At 48.0% G+C, this 17430-nt stretch overlaps 1 protein-coding gene across 3 annotated transcripts in view; it reads left to right on the top strand.

The window, feature by feature from the left end:
- Positions 7231-17430, top strand: part of DGKH (diacylglycerol kinase eta) — a 203415-nt gene continuing 193215 nt past the window's right edge. Inside the window, exons 1-2 of one of the 3 annotated variants that reach the window (XM_018056794.1) lie at positions 7231-7263; positions 14697-14891. In XM_018056794.1, the coding sequence (XP_017912283.1) occupies positions 14709-14891 (183 nt within the window). In that variant the 5' untranslated portion in view covers positions 7231-7263; positions 14697-14708. Of the gene's footprint in view, positions 7264-7461; positions 7526-11229; positions 14041-14696; positions 14892-17430 lie in introns of those variants that run through there. The other 2 variants (XM_018056791.1, XM_018056792.1) reach the window with 2 other exon arrangements.

Here is a 17430-nt window from a genome sequence, read left to right as displayed (position 1 = left end):
TGCTGCCCTCACAGGAGGTCGAAAGGGCCTGGGCTGCATAAAGGGGAGCAGCAGGACTAGACAGACAGAATGACGCCCGCTTTGTTCTGGGCTCAGGGACCGCTGGAATCCACCAGCGGGATCAGGCAGAGCCCCTAAGGTCCTTTTCCATCACCTACCTGTGGTTCCTACAGGTCCTTCCCCGGGGTTAAAAAAAGCTGGAGAAGGGATGAGAGGAAAGGGCACGTAAGGAAGGCTGGCTGGATCCCTCGGTGGGTGAAAGGTTGGTGGTGTAGAAAGCAGAGGGGGGGAAAGCCAGCCAAGGGAAGTGCCTAGTCAAGGGGTGTCATGGGCTGGAGACTGGCAAAGGGGAGGGGCAGACTGGACCTGGTCCGTCCTAGACCTTTGTACTGAGGGCAGTTGTCATCTCCCGGGGCAACGGGAAAGAAAACACCCTTGACGCCTAGATTCCAGTCTAGGTCCTCACAAAGTTAATGTTTATGGTACATTTCTCTTCCCTGACTCCTCTGTTCTTGTCTCCGAAGAAATAGAATCCTATAAGGCTTGTTCCTGCACCTGGACATCAGCCCTTCTCCCAGGAGTCAGTCCCTCCCTCTTTGGCATTTGGTCATTTTTCTCTCTGCAGGCACCTTCCTACCTGCCTAGAAACAAGATTGCTTCCCTAGGTGACAAACCAGTGCCAGCCTCTGCCCCCCAACAAAGTTGTTGAAGAATATGCAGTCCATGCTGCTTACTGCTCCTGCCTTTGTACCTCTATTCCTTTCTTTTTTTTAAGATTTTTTTGATGTGGACTGTTTTTAAGGTCTTTAACGAATTTGTTACAGTATTGCTTCGGTTTTATGTTTCGGTTTTTTGAGGCATGTGGCATCTTATCTCCCCATCCAGGGATCGAAACCGCACCCCCTGGATCGCCAGGGAAGTCTCATGTACCTCTATTCCCAATTCTTCTAGCTCCTTGATGAGGCTTCTACATGCTAAGAACTCAACATGCTGCCTCTGTTTCTTACAAGTTCTGGGACCTCAAGCAAACTGCTTAGTCCCTAAAATGTAATCTCCTCAATCTGCAAAACGAAAAGAACGAGAATTACCCCAGATGGTTGTTCCAATGATTAAAACCAAAGTGTCATTTACTTAAAAAGGGAGCTTTAAAAATATCTGTTCTGTGTAAACTTTTGTAAAATCTATTTTTCCAGGAGCTGCTAATTTCAGAGTCTATCACTTCCCTCAGGAGGGAGTGAGGGACAATGTTCCCCATCTAATTTATGTGACATAAAAGTCATATTCCTGCCACTTCTTTTCCTTTTCAGCTGGAGCTTTCTTATGTTGATAAGGAACATCTATATCACATCAGACACTTTTAGTGCAGTGTTCCATTTAGCCCTCAAGAATACTGAGAAACTGGTTTGGTTGTGTTCAGTTTACACTGGGTGCTTCCTGGTGGCTCAGTGCTAAAGAATCCACCTGCCAATACAGGCGACTTGGATTCGAACCTTGGGATCACAAGATCCCCCGGAGAAGGACACGGCAACCCACTCCAGTATTCTTGCCTGGAGAATTTCATGGGCAAAAGGATCCTAGAGGGCTATAGTCCATGGGGTCTCGAAAGAGCTGGACAGGACTTAACGGCTAAACAACAACAACAAATGCTCATTTTACGATGAGGAAACAACGTGCTCAAGGTCTCAAGGTTAATCAGTAGAAGAATAAGAATTCAGGCACAGTTCTCTTCAATAGCAAATCCCACGCACTGTCCTCTCAATGTTAATACACCTCAAATGACAAAGAGCCAAACCTCATACTTCTTTCCTTTATTTCTCCCTTGTGTAGTTTTCCAAAAGAAAATACTCCAAATGTGCTCTGAGAAAACCACTGTATAAACATCAGGGGGGAATTAAAAGATATGTGATAGCAATATGTAGTTTATAAGAGAGGCACTTGAGAGTTGAAGTGTTTATTTTTGCCAGTTTAGAATTATCTTTACAGGGAGGGGATGAAGATACTGACTAATCTTTGGTGTTATGCCTATATGTTCATTTTAAGGGTGACCACTAAAGAATTGAAATGCGCACGTGCTCAGCTGCTCAGCGGTGCCTGTCTCTTTGCAACCCCATGGACTGTAGCCTTCGAAGCTCCTCTGTTCATGGACTTCCGGGCAAGAATACTGGAGTGGGTTGCCATTTCCTACTCCAGGGGATCTTCCTGACCCAGGGATCGAACCTGCATCTCTTGGACCTCCTGCATTGGCAGGTGGATCCTTTACCATCGGGCCACCTGGGAAGCCCTGAAGAATTGAAATAGAATAGGTATAAATTCCGAATCATCAGAAGTGTTTGGAAAAAAAAGAGTATGTTAAAGAAAATTAAATGAAAAGAAGATGAGATAGGAGGGGAGAAAAGCAAAGAGAAAGGAAGTTAAATAAGTAGGAAGTGAGAGGGTGGTAATAAATTCAAGCTTGAAGATCACAGTGCGACAGAGTGTGCTAGTTTTCACCCAAAATCTGTTCTCGTTCATGGTTATAGAACTGTGGTTGGGGCGTGGCTACCCAGCGAGCGGGCTCATCGTCCTGCTCCTTTGCTGCTGGATGTAACCTCGGAACTAAGTTTTATCTGGCGGGTGATGACAGATAAGTTGGTCTAGGTCTTTCTGGGTCTAGGTCTTTGCACTTGTGTTTCACTCTTCGTTCTTCCTTGAGCTGGAACTACCTTATTTCCTTCTTCTGTGTCAATAAGGGCGACCCCTTAGAGGATGGAATAGTCATATGCGGCAAAGGAGCCACGCAGCAGCTGGGACCACTCATCCCAATACTCTTTCTTGGGGAAGATGTAAACGTCGTGTTTGGTGGGTGACAGGGAGGAAGGAGCTCTTTCTTAGAGCAACCTTTTACCCTAATTAACATACATAATAAAATGAAAACTCATTACCATAGGGGGCTACTACCAATGCTGGACAGGCAAGAGATGCATGTTCAATCCCTGGGTGGGGAAGACCCCCTGGAGGAGGAAATGGCCACCCACTCCAGTATTCTTGCCTGGAAAATTCCAAGGGTGGAGGAACCTGGTGGGCTACAGTCCACTGAGTCACAAAGAGTCAGACACGACTGTGCATGCATGCGGGCATGCCACTAAAAGGCAGACTCTCAGTTGGAGTAAAGAATATCAAAATTCAACTGTTGCGATGAACATCTGCAGGGCAGTAATGCGGAAGGAGATCAGCCCTGGGATTTCTTTAGAAGGAATGATGCTAAAGCTGAAACTCCAGTACTTTGGCCACCTCATGCGAAGAGTTGACTCATTGGAAAAGACTTTGATGCTGGGAGGGATTGAGGGCAGGAGGAGAAGGGGACGACAGAGGATGAGATGGCTGGATGGCATCACGGACTCGATGGACGTGAGTCTGAGTGAACTCCGGGAGGTGGTGATGGACAGGGAGGCCTGGTGTGCGACTCATGGGGTCACAAAGAGTCGGACACGACTGAGCGACTGAACTGAACTGAACTGAACTGAACTGAACTGAATGGAGACTCAGACACAGAGAACAGACCTGTGGACACAGTTGGGGAAGAAGGGGGGGACGAGCTGGGAGAGCAGTGCGGAAACATAAATGATCACATGTAAAATAGACGGCCAATGGAAATGTGCTGTATGACTCAGGGAGCTCGAATCAGGGGCTCTGCGACAACCTAGAGGGGTGGGATGGGGAGGGAAGTGGGAGGGAGGCTCAAGAGGGAGGGGACAGATATACCTGTGACTGATTCATGTTGATCTATGGCAGAAACCAACACAATATTATAAAGCAGTTATCCTCCAATTAAAAATTTTAAAAAGTCAAGTGTTATTTACAAAAACACACTTAAAAATAATGATTCAGGATGGTTGAAAATGAAGAGATGGAAAGATATATATTAGGTAATCACTAACAAAAAGAAAAATAATTCTATCATACAACATAGAATTTAAGGTGGAAAAACAATGGACAGATAAATATCTAGTGAACTTAACTAGGCAAGCTGGGTTAGAGTCCTAACTTTGACATTTATAATGTGGAACCCTGGGCAAGTTGCTTTTCTCTTTTCTAATTTCAGTTTCTTTCTCTATAAAAGATGATAATAACATATTATTTGCAGAATTGGGAGATAATAGATGGGGAACATTCTCTATAGATATAAAAATATAGTAACTCAAATTGGATCATATAATTCATTCATTTACTGAGCACTTCTTATACATCAGAATTAGGAAGAGAGAGTCAGTCATATGACTTGTCATCAGAGAGATTATGTGTAAAAATGAGTTTAATAAAACATTCTACAGCATTATGGCAGGGCATGCATTTTGTCTAGAGAGAGGGGCCGACAGAGTCAAAAAATAATTTCATAAGAAAGGTGACTCTGTGGTTGATTGGTATTTGCACAGGCTCAGTAAGAGGAAGGGTATTCCATGAGAAGGCACAGCATAAAAATAAGTGGCCTGGAGCCTCCCTGGTGGCTGAGTGATAAAGAATCTTCCTGCGAATGCAGGAAGACATGGGTTCGATTCCTGATCCAAGAAGATCCCGCATGCCAGGGAGTAATGGGACCCGTGTGCCACAACTATTGAACCTGTGCTCTAGAGCCCAGGAACCGCAATACTGATACTCGTGAGTCCTAGAGCTGATGCTCCACAACGAGAGAGGCCACTGCAGTGAGAAGCCTGTGCACCGCAACAGAGATAAAGGCCTGAGCAGCAACGAAGACCCAGCACAGTTAAAAATAAATAAATACAATTTTCTGTATCTAGATAAAAGGAATCAATCCAAGAAGATATAACAACAACAGCAACAACAAAGTGGCCTGATCGGGAACTGCATTCATGGAACTCGGAAAGTTTGATGAGACCGGAGAAACAGATGCTGGCTAAGATATTGGAACTTCATCCTACACACAACGGGGAGGCATTTGAAGTGTTCCTCCAGGAAATGACTTGCTCAGTTTTGTATTTTAGACAGCTTATTTTAGCCACAAGGTGAGAGATGGCAGGGGTAGAGGCGTGAGCAGCTTAGCAGCAAGTGAGACTAATGAGGAAAGCGATGCAATGTTTCAAGGGCTCGGAAGAAAGGACCCCAAACCCAGCAACAGCAGTGAAATGGATGGAAGGTGGTGGACAGGAATGTTTGGTCTCCCAAGGGGGCGATGAGGGAAGAGAAAGGGAGCCCGGGACAATTTCAGATTTCTCCTTTGGCTGACGAGGTGGACTGTGGAGACATTTACTGGGAATGAGACCAAGGAGAAGGGGCAAGTGGCAGGAAAGTCAACTTCCATTTTAGTCAAGCTGAGCTGAAGATGTGGGACGTCTGGGTAGACATTTCTGATAATGTCAATGTATGGCAAAACCAATACAGTATTGTAAAGCAAAATAAAGTAAAAAAGAAGAAAAAGAAAAAGAAAAAAGAAATTGGCTTTACACGCTGGAGATCTGGGATAGGCTGGACAGGTTATGAGTTGCTAGCACATGGTTGGTAGCTGAAGTCATGAATGGGTCTGGATAGACCAGATAGCATTAGAAACAGACCCAAACCAGACTGTTTCAGCATTCCAACATGTCAAAGATGACAAGGGGACCAAGCTCAAGTAAGACGTTTAGAGGACAGGAAACTGAAGTGTCACAGTGGCCGATGCAGGAGACAGTTTCAAGGACAAAAGTCTGGCCTCCAGGGACAAATATTGCAGATAACATTAAATAAGAAGCGAATGGTGGTGGGGGGGGGGGGTGGCAGGGAGACAACCCAACGGCTCAGGGAAGTTTGAAAGGCACAGGTGACCTTTGTCAGGGTTGCCTTGGAAGAAGAGTGGGCATGGAGACCGGTTGCAGGAAAGAATGAGTGGTAGAGGAAGAAAGGGTTGTAAGAATAATAAAAACAGGCATTTATCTCCCAAAGAGCTTGACAGTGAGGAGGTGGGGACTGGAGGATCCAGACTGGATCAAGGAAGTGTTTTGAAATTTTCAGTTTGTTTTTAAAATGTTTTACATGACGAAGGGCCTGGGAAGATGCTGATAGAACGAGCCTGAAAGTCCAGGAGAGGGAATACGTGAAAAGCCATCCTGACTCATTGGAAAAGACCCTGATCGTGGGAAAGGCTGAAGGCAAAAAGAGAAGGGAGCATGGAGGATGAGATGGTTAGATAGCAACACGGGCTCAATGGACGTGAATTTGAGCAAACTCCAAGAGATGATAGTGGACGACAGAGGAACCTGACGTCCTGCAGTCCATGGGGGTCGCAAAGAGTCAGACACCACTTAGGGACTGAACAGTAACAACAAAGCCATTCTCGGGTTGGAAATAGACTGAAACCGTCTCCGATGCCCATAAGAGGATCAGAAACGCTGTTTGAAATGTTGTTTTCAAAGGTTGGAACCAGGCGACATGTCATTTATTAAGCGCTCACTGCGAGCCAGTCCCTTTCCGTAATTTGAAGGCAGTGCTCTAACTGGAAGGCAGATCCACTCCGGAGCCGGGTTTCTTTCCATGAAACCGTTAATCACTAAAGAGACATTAAAAAACAAACAAAAAAAGTACTCCCTGAAGCTGAACCCCTCTCGCAGATGCTAACCCATCTGCAAGGCTTTTTAATGTCACAAAGCATAAACCATCCCTGGCGCAGCTGGTTCAAGAGCGGCTCTGGAATGCAATGATCTCCCTCGCTCTGTCGAAGTCGGTTACCGTCCAGCGCGATTCAGTTCAAGCCCCAGCGCCCGGAGGAGGGGAGGTGCCCGCGCGCGGGCCGCCGGCGTGGGAAGGGAGGCGGGCGCGGGCTGCGGGCACCGGGAGAGGAATACGCGGGGACAGGGGCGCTAGAGGCGGCTCCGGGGACGCGCGGTCGCTGCTGCTCCCATCGCCAGCTCATCGGCCGGCCGCGCCGGGCTTTCCCCACCGCTCCCCGCTCTCCCCGCGCGCGCGCGCGGCGGAGGCTCGGCGCCCGGTCCCGCGGGGGTAGCAGCTCGCGTCCCCGCGGCCGCCCGGCGCCCCTCACCAACCGGCGGGCGCTTTCGGTTCAGTGCCTTATAAGGCCGGCCGGGGGGTGTCACGTGCGCCCCGGGCCGCCCGCCGGGAGGAGGGGGCGGCGGGGAGGAGGCGGGGCGGGGAGCGGGGAGGAAAAGGGGAGGGAGCCGGGGGCGGAGGAAGGCGCGGGGGGCGGGCTCCGCGGCTGCGGGAGGCGGCGGCGGCGGCGGCGGCGGCGGCGGGGAGCGGATCGCGCGGCGCTGGACCGCGGAGGAGGAGGAGGAGGAGGTGGACGGAGGGCCCGGCGCGGGGGCGGGAGAGCGCAGCGCGGCGGAAGCCGGAGACGGCGGGAGGGCCGGTGGCTGGGAGCCGGGCGGCGGCGGCGGCCGCGAGCACCGCGGCGAGGGAGGCGCATCCAGCGGCCCCGGCGGCGGCGGCGGGGGGCCCGGGTCCGCACTCCGCGGGCGGCCGGCGGGCGCGGGCCGGCGCGATGGAGCCGCGGCACGTGCGCCCCGCGCCGGGCGCCCGCAGCCCGACCTGGGAGGAACCGGTGGGTACCGCGCCCGCGCCCGCCCCCTCCCACTTCTCTGTCGCGTCCCCTCCCTCCCGCCCGAGCCGGGTTCCGTTCAGGAAATGGCCCGGGATGAGGTCCCCAGCTGCTTCCCAGCCGGGGCCGCGCTTCCTCCGCCGCCCCGGCTCCTCCTCGCGCGCCGCCCGGAGCCCCTTTGTCCGGCCCGCCGAGGCTTTCCCCGAGGGGGGCTGCCGGCGACCCGCGCGGATCACGGCCCTCGAAGCACCGTTTGATTTCCGTGCTTCATCGACTTCTCAACTTTTTTTTTTTTTTTTGGACTTGATTTTAGAGCGTAGAGGATGGGTAGGGAGGAGGAAAGGAGAAATCCAGACCGTGGGTCGGCGGGCAGGGCTCGGAGGAGACCCGCGCTCCCCTCGGCCCGAGACCGCGCCCTGGCCCATCACCTGGGCGCGCTGGTTCCCGGGGACCCGCGCTGGCCGGGCGCATCGCGGCTTGAAGCCCGGAACCACGCCTCCGACTCGGGCTCGCCGCTAAAGCCCCGGGCGAGGGTCAAGGGGGCTTGCCAGGGGGGAAGCGGGAAGCTGACCTCGATTTCGCCTAAGTTTTTCGCCGCCCATAAAACGCGGAGGTTGGGTGATTTTAGGGACCCGACAGCCTGTACATGTGCCTGGTATGTGCGACGGTAACGAGCAGGAGCCCAGGGGAGAGGGGGGCTCTTCGCATCCGTTCTCTCAAACTCTTTCAACTTCTTTCTTGCAACTCAGAGAGTCAGAACCATCTCACCACCCTCCAGTGTTTCTACCCCGAAATCCCCGTCTCACTCAGAGCTCTGTAGTCCTGTGTGGGCTGCCTTTTTCCCCTGGCATCGAATTTTGGCTCTCTGCGCCCTGCCTCGATGTTTGGTACTCCGTCCTGGTTGATATTCTTGAGCCTCTTTGAAAAGCCTCACCGGTGTTCTGTTCACCGTGTTTCCAGGGACTCCCGCATTATCTGCTCAGGCTGGCCCCCTGCCTGTTGAGAGCTTCTAGGTCAGGTGCCAGGTTAGATTTTTCTTTTCCAATGTGTACCCTACCGGCTCCTTTGCCCAAGTTTCTCTGCCTTCTGTTTCCCGACCTTTCGGGAGTGTCCTTCAACCCTGATTAGTCTGTATCTGCAGCTGTCTTTGCTTTCATAAAGTTGAACACGTTATTAGCTTGCCGGTCTGCTCATATTTCGTCTGTTGTGTGTATTACTGAGGATTAAAATATCGTTGAAATTCAAAATACAGTTTGGTTTTGGAGTTTAAGTCAAAGATCCCTGAAAACTAAATTTAGTGACCTGTTTTTGTAACTTCTTTACTTTTAAACTTTCCTACCTGGGAAGTCCTTCATGAACTTGCAGACCTGGAGTCAACACCAATCACAATGAAAAATGCCTGGTTGTATGTATTTATTTTACTGTAGGATGCTGATGCCACAGCTACTTTGGCAGCAGAACTTTTATTTTTGCTTTACTTCAAGTGACGAAAATGTTCATTTATTAGCCTTTAAAACTAGAGCCCGAACAGAAATACATGAGTGAATTGTGACACTTTGTCCAGTCTGCAGAACTCGCCTTTAAAAAATGAGGTTTATTTTCTTTAAACGCTGCAGGCCTTTTTATTTACTCAACAGGTCTTTTATCCAGCACCTACTATGTTCCAGGACTGTTGAATGTAGCAGTTGACTGCACAGACACAAATCCTTAAATCATCACAGAGCCTTCATTCTTAAGTAGACAGAATGTCTTGTTTCATACATTTTACTATTTTAGAGTAAAAAGAAAAGAGTTCAAAGAAGAAAATCATCAGAAATCTCGTGTATGTGGCATAAAATGATCCATTGGACAAAGTGATTTTATTTGAAACCCTGTGGCTGTCCATGTCTGACATGAAGTCTCAGAACTAATAAAGGGGACTCTCACTTAATTTCTTAAAAAAGATAAGTTATCCAAATTACTGAAAAGTGGTGTGGACAAGAAAAATGACAGGGTAAAGTAGGGGAAATAATGCATGTAAATGTCAGTTATTTCAGACGTGGGGCGCTAACTGGGGAAATGTCAGCTTAATCTATGTTGAAGGACAGAGTTCCCTGCAAAAACTTTTCTTGGATCAGTGATCCCTTACGAATCTAATCAAAGCTATGGACTGTCTTCCTCCCCAAGATGTAGCCATGCAACATACATATAAAAATTTAATAAAATTTCAAGGGAATCAGAGTTCCCATAGCCCATTCTGTTGACCCTCAAAGACCTTGGGTTAAAAGATCTGCTTTGACCGGGATTCCACTTTGCTGTCATTTAAAATCTCTTTTTTTCTGAATTCCAATACAGGCTACTTTAGTACTTCTTTACCGTAAAAATATACTGTTACATTTATGAAAAGGAATATTCAGGAACGAACAGGCAATATTCCCAGCACACAGATCCTGTTGCATTGTTTCTTACTGTAAATAACAGCATATATGTAAGGATATACTTTCTCTGGTCTTTTTTGCCGAGTCCCAAAACGTGATATGATTCTACATGGAACCATTCAGACAGAAGAGTTAACTTAATGTTGGAAAACGATGCTGAGTAATAATAAAGAGAATAGCCCGTCTAGCTTGAAATGTACTCATGCTTGGAGCAGTGAGGCAGCTGCTGGCCATCAGGATGGTCTTTGTACTTGGAGATGAAATGAAGTTATTTAATTAAGGGAGGGAATTTAAATAAACTGTTAACCTTATCATTACCCCATCGAGGGCACTGGGCCTGCAAGAAGATAAATGTTAGCATTCAGGTGTCTGTGTATTTCCTTTAATGCTGGCTTTAGAATGTAATCAAATCGGTGGAAACAGAGGCATTACCTAAATTTCCAATTAATTAAAAAATATTTCGGTGGTGAGAATAGGTGGGTTCAGGAAGATATTTAGCCAAGTAGTCCTTGTAGATAATAGCCTGTGGGAAAGAAAATAGAATTCTTACCAGAACTTAGCAGCGTATGAGGGTATTTACAGAGTAGTTCTTGAACAGTACTGGGATGCTAGAGTACCCTTTACTTATTAAAATTTATTTTTATTTCTGAATGATTGTTACCTAGTTGGCTCTGATGAAGCTATTCAGAACCACTAAAAAATTAGGGAGAGAAGAGTTTCAAAGGAAAAATGGCCAACACATAAGTGAGACTTTATATTTATGTAGGAAGTCTAGATGACCAAAGGTGTGTGCCTTAGGTGCAGGGATGGGCATACGTACATGGAGTTGATATCATGATTACTGTCATTTCAAAATCCTCTTCGCTGAGATAACAAGGGAATTGTAATGAAGCTTTCAGTGTTACATTCTAAACATGGAATCAGTTCAGTTCAGTCGCTCAGTCGTGTCCGACTTTTTGCGACCCCATGAACCCCCCCTCCCTGTCAATCACCAATTCTCAGAGTCCACCCAAACCCATGTCCATCGAGTCGGTGATACCATCCAACCATCTCATCCTGTGTTGTCCCCTTTTCTTCCTGCCCTCAATCTTTCCCAGCATCAGGGTCTTTTCCAGTGAGTCAGCTCTTCGCATCAGGTGGCCAAAATATTGGAATTTCAGCTTCATCATCAGTCCTTCCAATGAACATTCAGGACTGATCTCCTTTAGGATGGACTGGTTGGATCTCCTTGCAGCCCAAGGGACTCTCAAGAGTCTTTTTCAACACCACAGTTCAAAAGCATCAATTCCTCAGCTCTCAGCTTTCTTTATAGTCCAGCTCTCACATCCATACATGACCACTGGATAAACCATAGGAATAGGTAGTGTGTTACGGAAGGTGTGTTAAAGTTTGCATGAAAGCAGGTCTACCTGTTCAGCCTGCAGTGTTCTTTGCAGGCTCCCATTGATTAGGAATGTGAGTCTTAGAACATGTTTTTAAAGTGCCTGTGTACTTAGGTTCTTCAGAATCTAATGTAGACTTCATGTTTATGACATAATACTTAACATAAAACCATAGAACATATGGGATTTAATCAATAAAAGCTACAAATGGATATTAAACCTCTTGTTATAGGTGAGATCAATAAGAATATAATTCAAAATATCTCTATAGGTAATATTTATAAGGTTGGTATCAGAATGAGAACTGGCTGTAACTTATCTTTAGTATAATAGTTTTTTTTTTTTAAACGGGGTGGAAATCCCTTTTAAGTAGACACCTAAAGGTAATTTAGTGATAGCTTCCATTTCCACTTCTTTCTGAATGCAGTGTCTATGTGGCTTATGTCCAAGCTTATAATAGTTTGTTTGTGATACATTATGTCCAAAACAAAGATTTCAAAGTAATAAGATAAATATGTAAGATGCATCTAAGAAATTATTTGAATATCTGAAAACACCAAGTAAGGAGAACAGTTCAAGGAAATCTTATAAATTGAAGAAATAATGTAATATGCCACATATTTGAAATTTTAGTTGCTACTTTGAGCTACATTAAAATGGTTGTACACATTGAGCTCTTGACATTGCTGTTATATTTTTAGGGGAACTGAAGTGCATTGCAGGTATACAGTGTTCAGACTGAACATCCCTTCTGGCAATTTCTAATTTACAGATAAGACCTGAGAAGATGCCAGTGGGTCAGCTACGTTAAGTTAGGGATTATAGTTCCTCAGAAGAGATGACTGGAGAAAAGAGTATCTTTTGTGAGCTACCTTTTGTGGGAAGTGGTGTGACATCCCTTCACTTGCTTACACAGTATTTCACTCTTAAGTATGTGCTAGGGAAAATGCAGACCAGGCATCATTGAGCTAACATTGGCGGGTGAAGACTGGCTATACTTTCAGAGTCACAACCAAATTTTAGAACTTGTTACAAGAGTCTTTAAAGAGCAGGGGTAACTGTGAGATTAATTTTTCATGAAGTAATGAATACCTTTACTTTGAGGTATTAATAGCCCAGCTTTTGCACATGAAGCTATATATATATATATATATATTTACTTTTTAATCTAATATTTGTAAGTGATCAATGTTTGAATGAGAGTGAGAACTGTATTCAGTCCTCTTAAGATCACAGAATAGGCATGGACATAAAACAATGGACCTTGCCCTTCTGTTTCACTCTCTGCCTGGATTTTGGAAAACATTACTTATATAAAACTTTAAACCTAAATGTGAATAGAAACATGATAATGGACAAACCAACTTTTGTCGTGTGATGTGGTATTGTGAATAGAACATTAGTATAAGACACATGATTTTGACTTTGGTCCTGGTTGTGACTTTGGGCCTCAGGTTCTTTACATTAAAAGAGAAGGTCTGAACTAGGTTTATTCTTTCAAAAAGCCATTGACTTAAGTGCTCTTTGGATTTGTGAGACCACTGGATTTGTCAGTGACCAAACAGTTGGGTTAGAATAAAGGCCATTTTTTTTTTCCTTTTAAAAGAATTCCCTTCTCAGAGGTATGTTCTCTGTAGATACAGACTTGCATTTTTATGGAGCCTTAAGTGTTCTTAAAGTGTATTCTGCCCAACTACTTTCTCTTCCTAAAGAAGACAACAGCCCAAAGAAGTGGCCTTTATCAGTTAGTAATACCTGGCCACAATCTCCTGTCTTTGCACATTTGAACTAACCGTCACATTTTACATTTCAATCAATTTAATCTACCTAGTGGCTAGACAGTGGTACAGGGATTGTATATTGTTTCTGAAAATCTCTTAGAACTGTTAGTTCTTCTACAGCATCAAATTATTGACAGTAAGATTTAAACTTAAAAAAAAAAAGGCAAAAAACCCCAAACACCCCAAAGCAAAACACCCCCTCTCTTAGTCTGGAGGACCCTTAAAGGTCATGTCAACTGAAAAAAAATTAGAATGAGTTTGAAGGGCGCGAACACGCGAAAGAGACTGGATGCTCTCCTGAAGTGCGAAGAGACTCCATGGTGTGGCAGGGACTTTTTGCCCTACTTAAACACACAGCTTAACAGCAGCCTGGAATTCTCTGTGGATCACAAGAGGAGCCTGTCACTTGAGTCTCTTCTCCCCGAAGCCCTCCCACAGCAGGCGTGCACATGGCAAGGCGAGACTGCTGTTTCCCAAGCGTCCGCTCCACCAGCTCGCAGGGGACGAGCTGTGAGCGGTGGCTGCCGCCTGTTGATCCCATTTCCTCCCGCTCTAGTCCGGGTTAGGGAGTGGCTTTCTCCCAGGACCTTCCAGTGTTTTCGTGCTCGGGCTCCGGCGTTCGCACGGCTCCGGCGCTTTGTTTTCTTCTAGGCAGTCCCCCCGGTTCGCGCTTGAGCTCAGACCTTTCTCTTGCCCGCCGTCGTCTCGGGCTGCGTGTAACTCGCTGGTTTCTGCGCGCTCTCCACGCCCTTGCCAGTTTCCTGTTAGCCCAAGGGATCGCTCTTTCCGAACGAAAAAGTTCTCCGAGCCGAGTGGAGCCTCCCGGAAAATGCTCTTCTCTTCCGTGTGCGCCGGATGGGGGTGGGGGTGGGCCAGAAACTGAAGGCCACGGTCGGGAGAGCCGACGGGACCCGGACCTCCGGGCGGAGGCGGGAGAGGTACGCTTCATCACAGAGGGGCTGGGGGATCCGGAGACCCACCAAGGGGCAGCGCCCGTCCGTCGCAGGGCCGCAGGGGACTTGTACTCTCGGGGACTGTGCGGCGAGGCCCGAGTGTCTCTGCAGAGATCCTGAGTTCGGGAGGGTGGGGGGAGCACCCAGGGGAGCCGGCAGGAAGCCAGGTTCCCTTTCTGCTCCCGGGGCCGTTCCTGCCACGGTTGCCCGGGAACCGAGGGAGGGAGGGAGGGAGGAAGCATCGCCGCCAGCGGGGCCTCCGGGAATGTGGGTGCGGAGATTTCGCACCTCGCTCGCCCTGCTTGGCCCACCCTGGGGACCCCATACCCTCGGGGACGTGGGACATGGGACGTAGTTCTGACCCGTCCGTCGCTCCCATCACCGCTACCCGCGCGGGTGGTATTCCGGGCCGGGCGCTCTGGGGTCCCAGGCGGGCCTGGCTCCGCACCCCCAGCGCCCCGCCGCGGCCGCTGCTCTTGCCGGAGCCGGGCGCGGGGTTCAGGGGGCTCCCGGGCGACCCCTCCCCTGCGCGGGCGGCTGGGGGGTGAAGATGGCGGCGGCGGCGCGGGGCTCCCGGCCCCGCTCGAGCGGAGCGCGGCCCCTGACCGCCGCCCCCGCCGGGCGGGGCTGTGTTCCCGCAGGAGTCGGACAGGATGGCCGGGGCCGGCGGCCAACACCACCCCCCGGGCGCGGCGGGAGGAGCGGCAGGCGCCGCGGTCACCCCCGCCACTGTCCCGGCGGGGCCCGGAGACGACTCGTCAGACAGCGAAGCGGAGCAGGAGGGACCCCAGAAGCTGATCCGCAAAGTGTCCACCTCGGGGCAGATCCGCACCAAGGTGAGGCGGGCCGAGAGCAACGGGGAAGGCGGGAGGAGGCAGCCGGGGAAGGGGACGGAGGGCGCCCGCGCGCTGGGAGCGCGCTGGCGGATCCCGGGAGCAGAGGTGAGGGCGGGGCCTGGGCCTGGGGGCGGGGCCTGAGCCGGGGAGCGTGGGGAGCAGAGGTGAGGGCGGGGGCGGGGTCCGGGGATGGGGCCTGGGCTCGGGGCCGGGGAGCAGAGGTGAGAGCGGGGCCTAAGCCCGGGGGCGGGGCCTGAGCTCAGGGAGGGGCCTGGGCTCGGGGGCGGGGCCTGGGCCCGGGGGCGTGGGGCGCAGAGGTGAGGGCGGAGCCGGGGCCGGGGGCGGGGCCCGCGGGAGCTGTTCCCGGTCCCAACGCTGGGGCCTTCAGGGTGGGCTCTCGGGGAGCCAGGCAGCCAGAGGTGGACACGGGGAGCCAAGAGGCGTGGGAAAAAGCCGAAACGCTGTTTAGAGTTACCACTCAGGGATCCAAAAAGGAGTGGTTTTTTATTTTCGGTCCTACCTGCCGAGCAGTGGTTGCGGAGACCTTGCACAGGAGAAAAGTGCAGGCAGGCCAGCCAGAGCAGCTGTGACCTTCGCCACCTTCTCTTCCCGAGGGCAGCAGCCTGTCGCTGCCTGACCCTCCCAGAGGGGAGGATGGGGAGGTGACCCCTGCCTTCCCCTTTGCTGTCCTTTGGTAAATGATGCTCGCGCCCTGCGCAGCACAAACCACAAACCTCGAGTCCCAGGTTTCTACTAAGTGCTGTATTCAGATCTAATCAACAGACGCATGGTTATTTTTAATACTAAAAAGTAACTGCTTTGTCGTATATGGAGATATGCAAGCTGTGTTACTCTTTCTGTAGCACATGCTACTGACCTGTGATGGCTCAAGTTGAGAGTTTTAATTTGATTTTATATAATATATATATTTCAAATGCTTGCAACTTAAACATTACTTATATATTCTAAATTTGGGTCATATTTTAGAAATTATGCCGTTGAGAGTCTGTTATCACTGGGCGATTTTAACGAGGAATTAGAAAAGGGAACCAATAAAATCGTTAAGTTTGTGTGCTCTTTAAAAATAAGTGTGCAAAAGTTAATTCATTCTGATACCTATTTTTAGGAGAACTTGTTTTCTAAGGTTAATGGACCCACATATGAAAATAGAACTTTTATTATATGCCTGTGGATTCATGTTTGCACTTGCCTGCCTCCTTACTTTCTAAAATAAATATGTGTAAGCACACACGCAACTGTTAACAAACTTCACTGAATGAAGAGTCAAAGACTGCTTCATTTTTAAGTGCACATCTTATAACTGCTTTTAATAGTGACATTTCTAATTTAATAAAATTTGTGATAAATTAAGGGTATGGCATTTAATGTATTTTTAGAAGATTAAGGCTAAATAAAATAGGGACTTTCCTAACAGAGAGTGCCTTTAACAATTGAAATCTTAATTTAAAAAGTTCTCAAAACTGTGTTGATAATCAGCAAAATGACAGGTAAAGTGGCATTTTTACATATTCATCTGAAATGGTTAACATTCCATGTTTACTTACATCAGAATTGACCAATAAATTTATACTGTTTAGAAGAAAATTCAGAGAGATTTCTAATTTGAACTGAGTGAAATACAAAACAGATTTGTTGGGAGTACCACTAAAATTTGAAAGATACTTGAACTGATGATAACAGCTACCATTATACTGTTTAAATTTGATATTTTCTGTGCTTTTGGGAAAAGCATATATATCAAGACTGAGAGTCAATTCAAGAAGCATATTGTTGGTTTCCCATTTAACTTTCTAAAAAAAATATTTAACACCAATGTTTTGTCATGATTAGGGATAATTAATGATCATTAAATGAAATGTTCCTTAAATTACCAAAAATGTATTGTATTTTAGAAGTTGTGTTTTTCATACTTGCTTAATGCAAGTGCATACAAGTTCATCAACATTATCATACATGGATGGACACAAGCGATCAGGGCCTAAATTGGCTGTAACTGCTGATCCTTGGCCTCCTTACCCGCCCCATCCCCCAGTCCAGACTGTTCATATCTGCCACGAATTTCAGCAGTTACATCTCTGATTCTCAGGGATGAAGGCAGAGCAGTGGGGGGAAGGAGCACCTCTAAATTCAGCTGTTGGTTTCCAGGCTTCAGTTATGATCCAGATAAAAGTTGAGGGAAAAGATCTTTGGAAAAGGATGGACACTCCGTTGATCCCTTGCACAGGTGTGTGAGATGGGGGAGCCTGGAGGAGGAGGCCCTGGGACTAGCCCAAGGCTTAGTCATTTATTAGACAGCAGGAGCTCATACATCCTGAAGATAAACCAAGGGATCATTAGGTCTGACAGGTTGTGGTTACTAGTAGCATCTTCATTATAGTGTATAGCAGTCTGGAATGGTATACGTGGCACATGAACACATGGTTTGCATGCCTATATCCACATGCTTACGTATGTCTGTGTATGTTAATACACACTCTCTTTGGAAAGCGCTTGTGCACGTACAGAGAGCCTACAGCAG

The sequence above is a fragment of the Capra hircus genome, chromosome 12, assembly GCF_001704415.2.
Source record: "Capra hircus breed San Clemente chromosome 12, ASM170441v1, whole genome shotgun sequence".
Taxonomy (NCBI): Eukaryota; Metazoa; Chordata; class Mammalia; order Artiodactyla; family Bovidae; genus Capra; species Capra hircus.
This window is presented reverse-complemented; position numbering and strand designations above follow the sequence as displayed.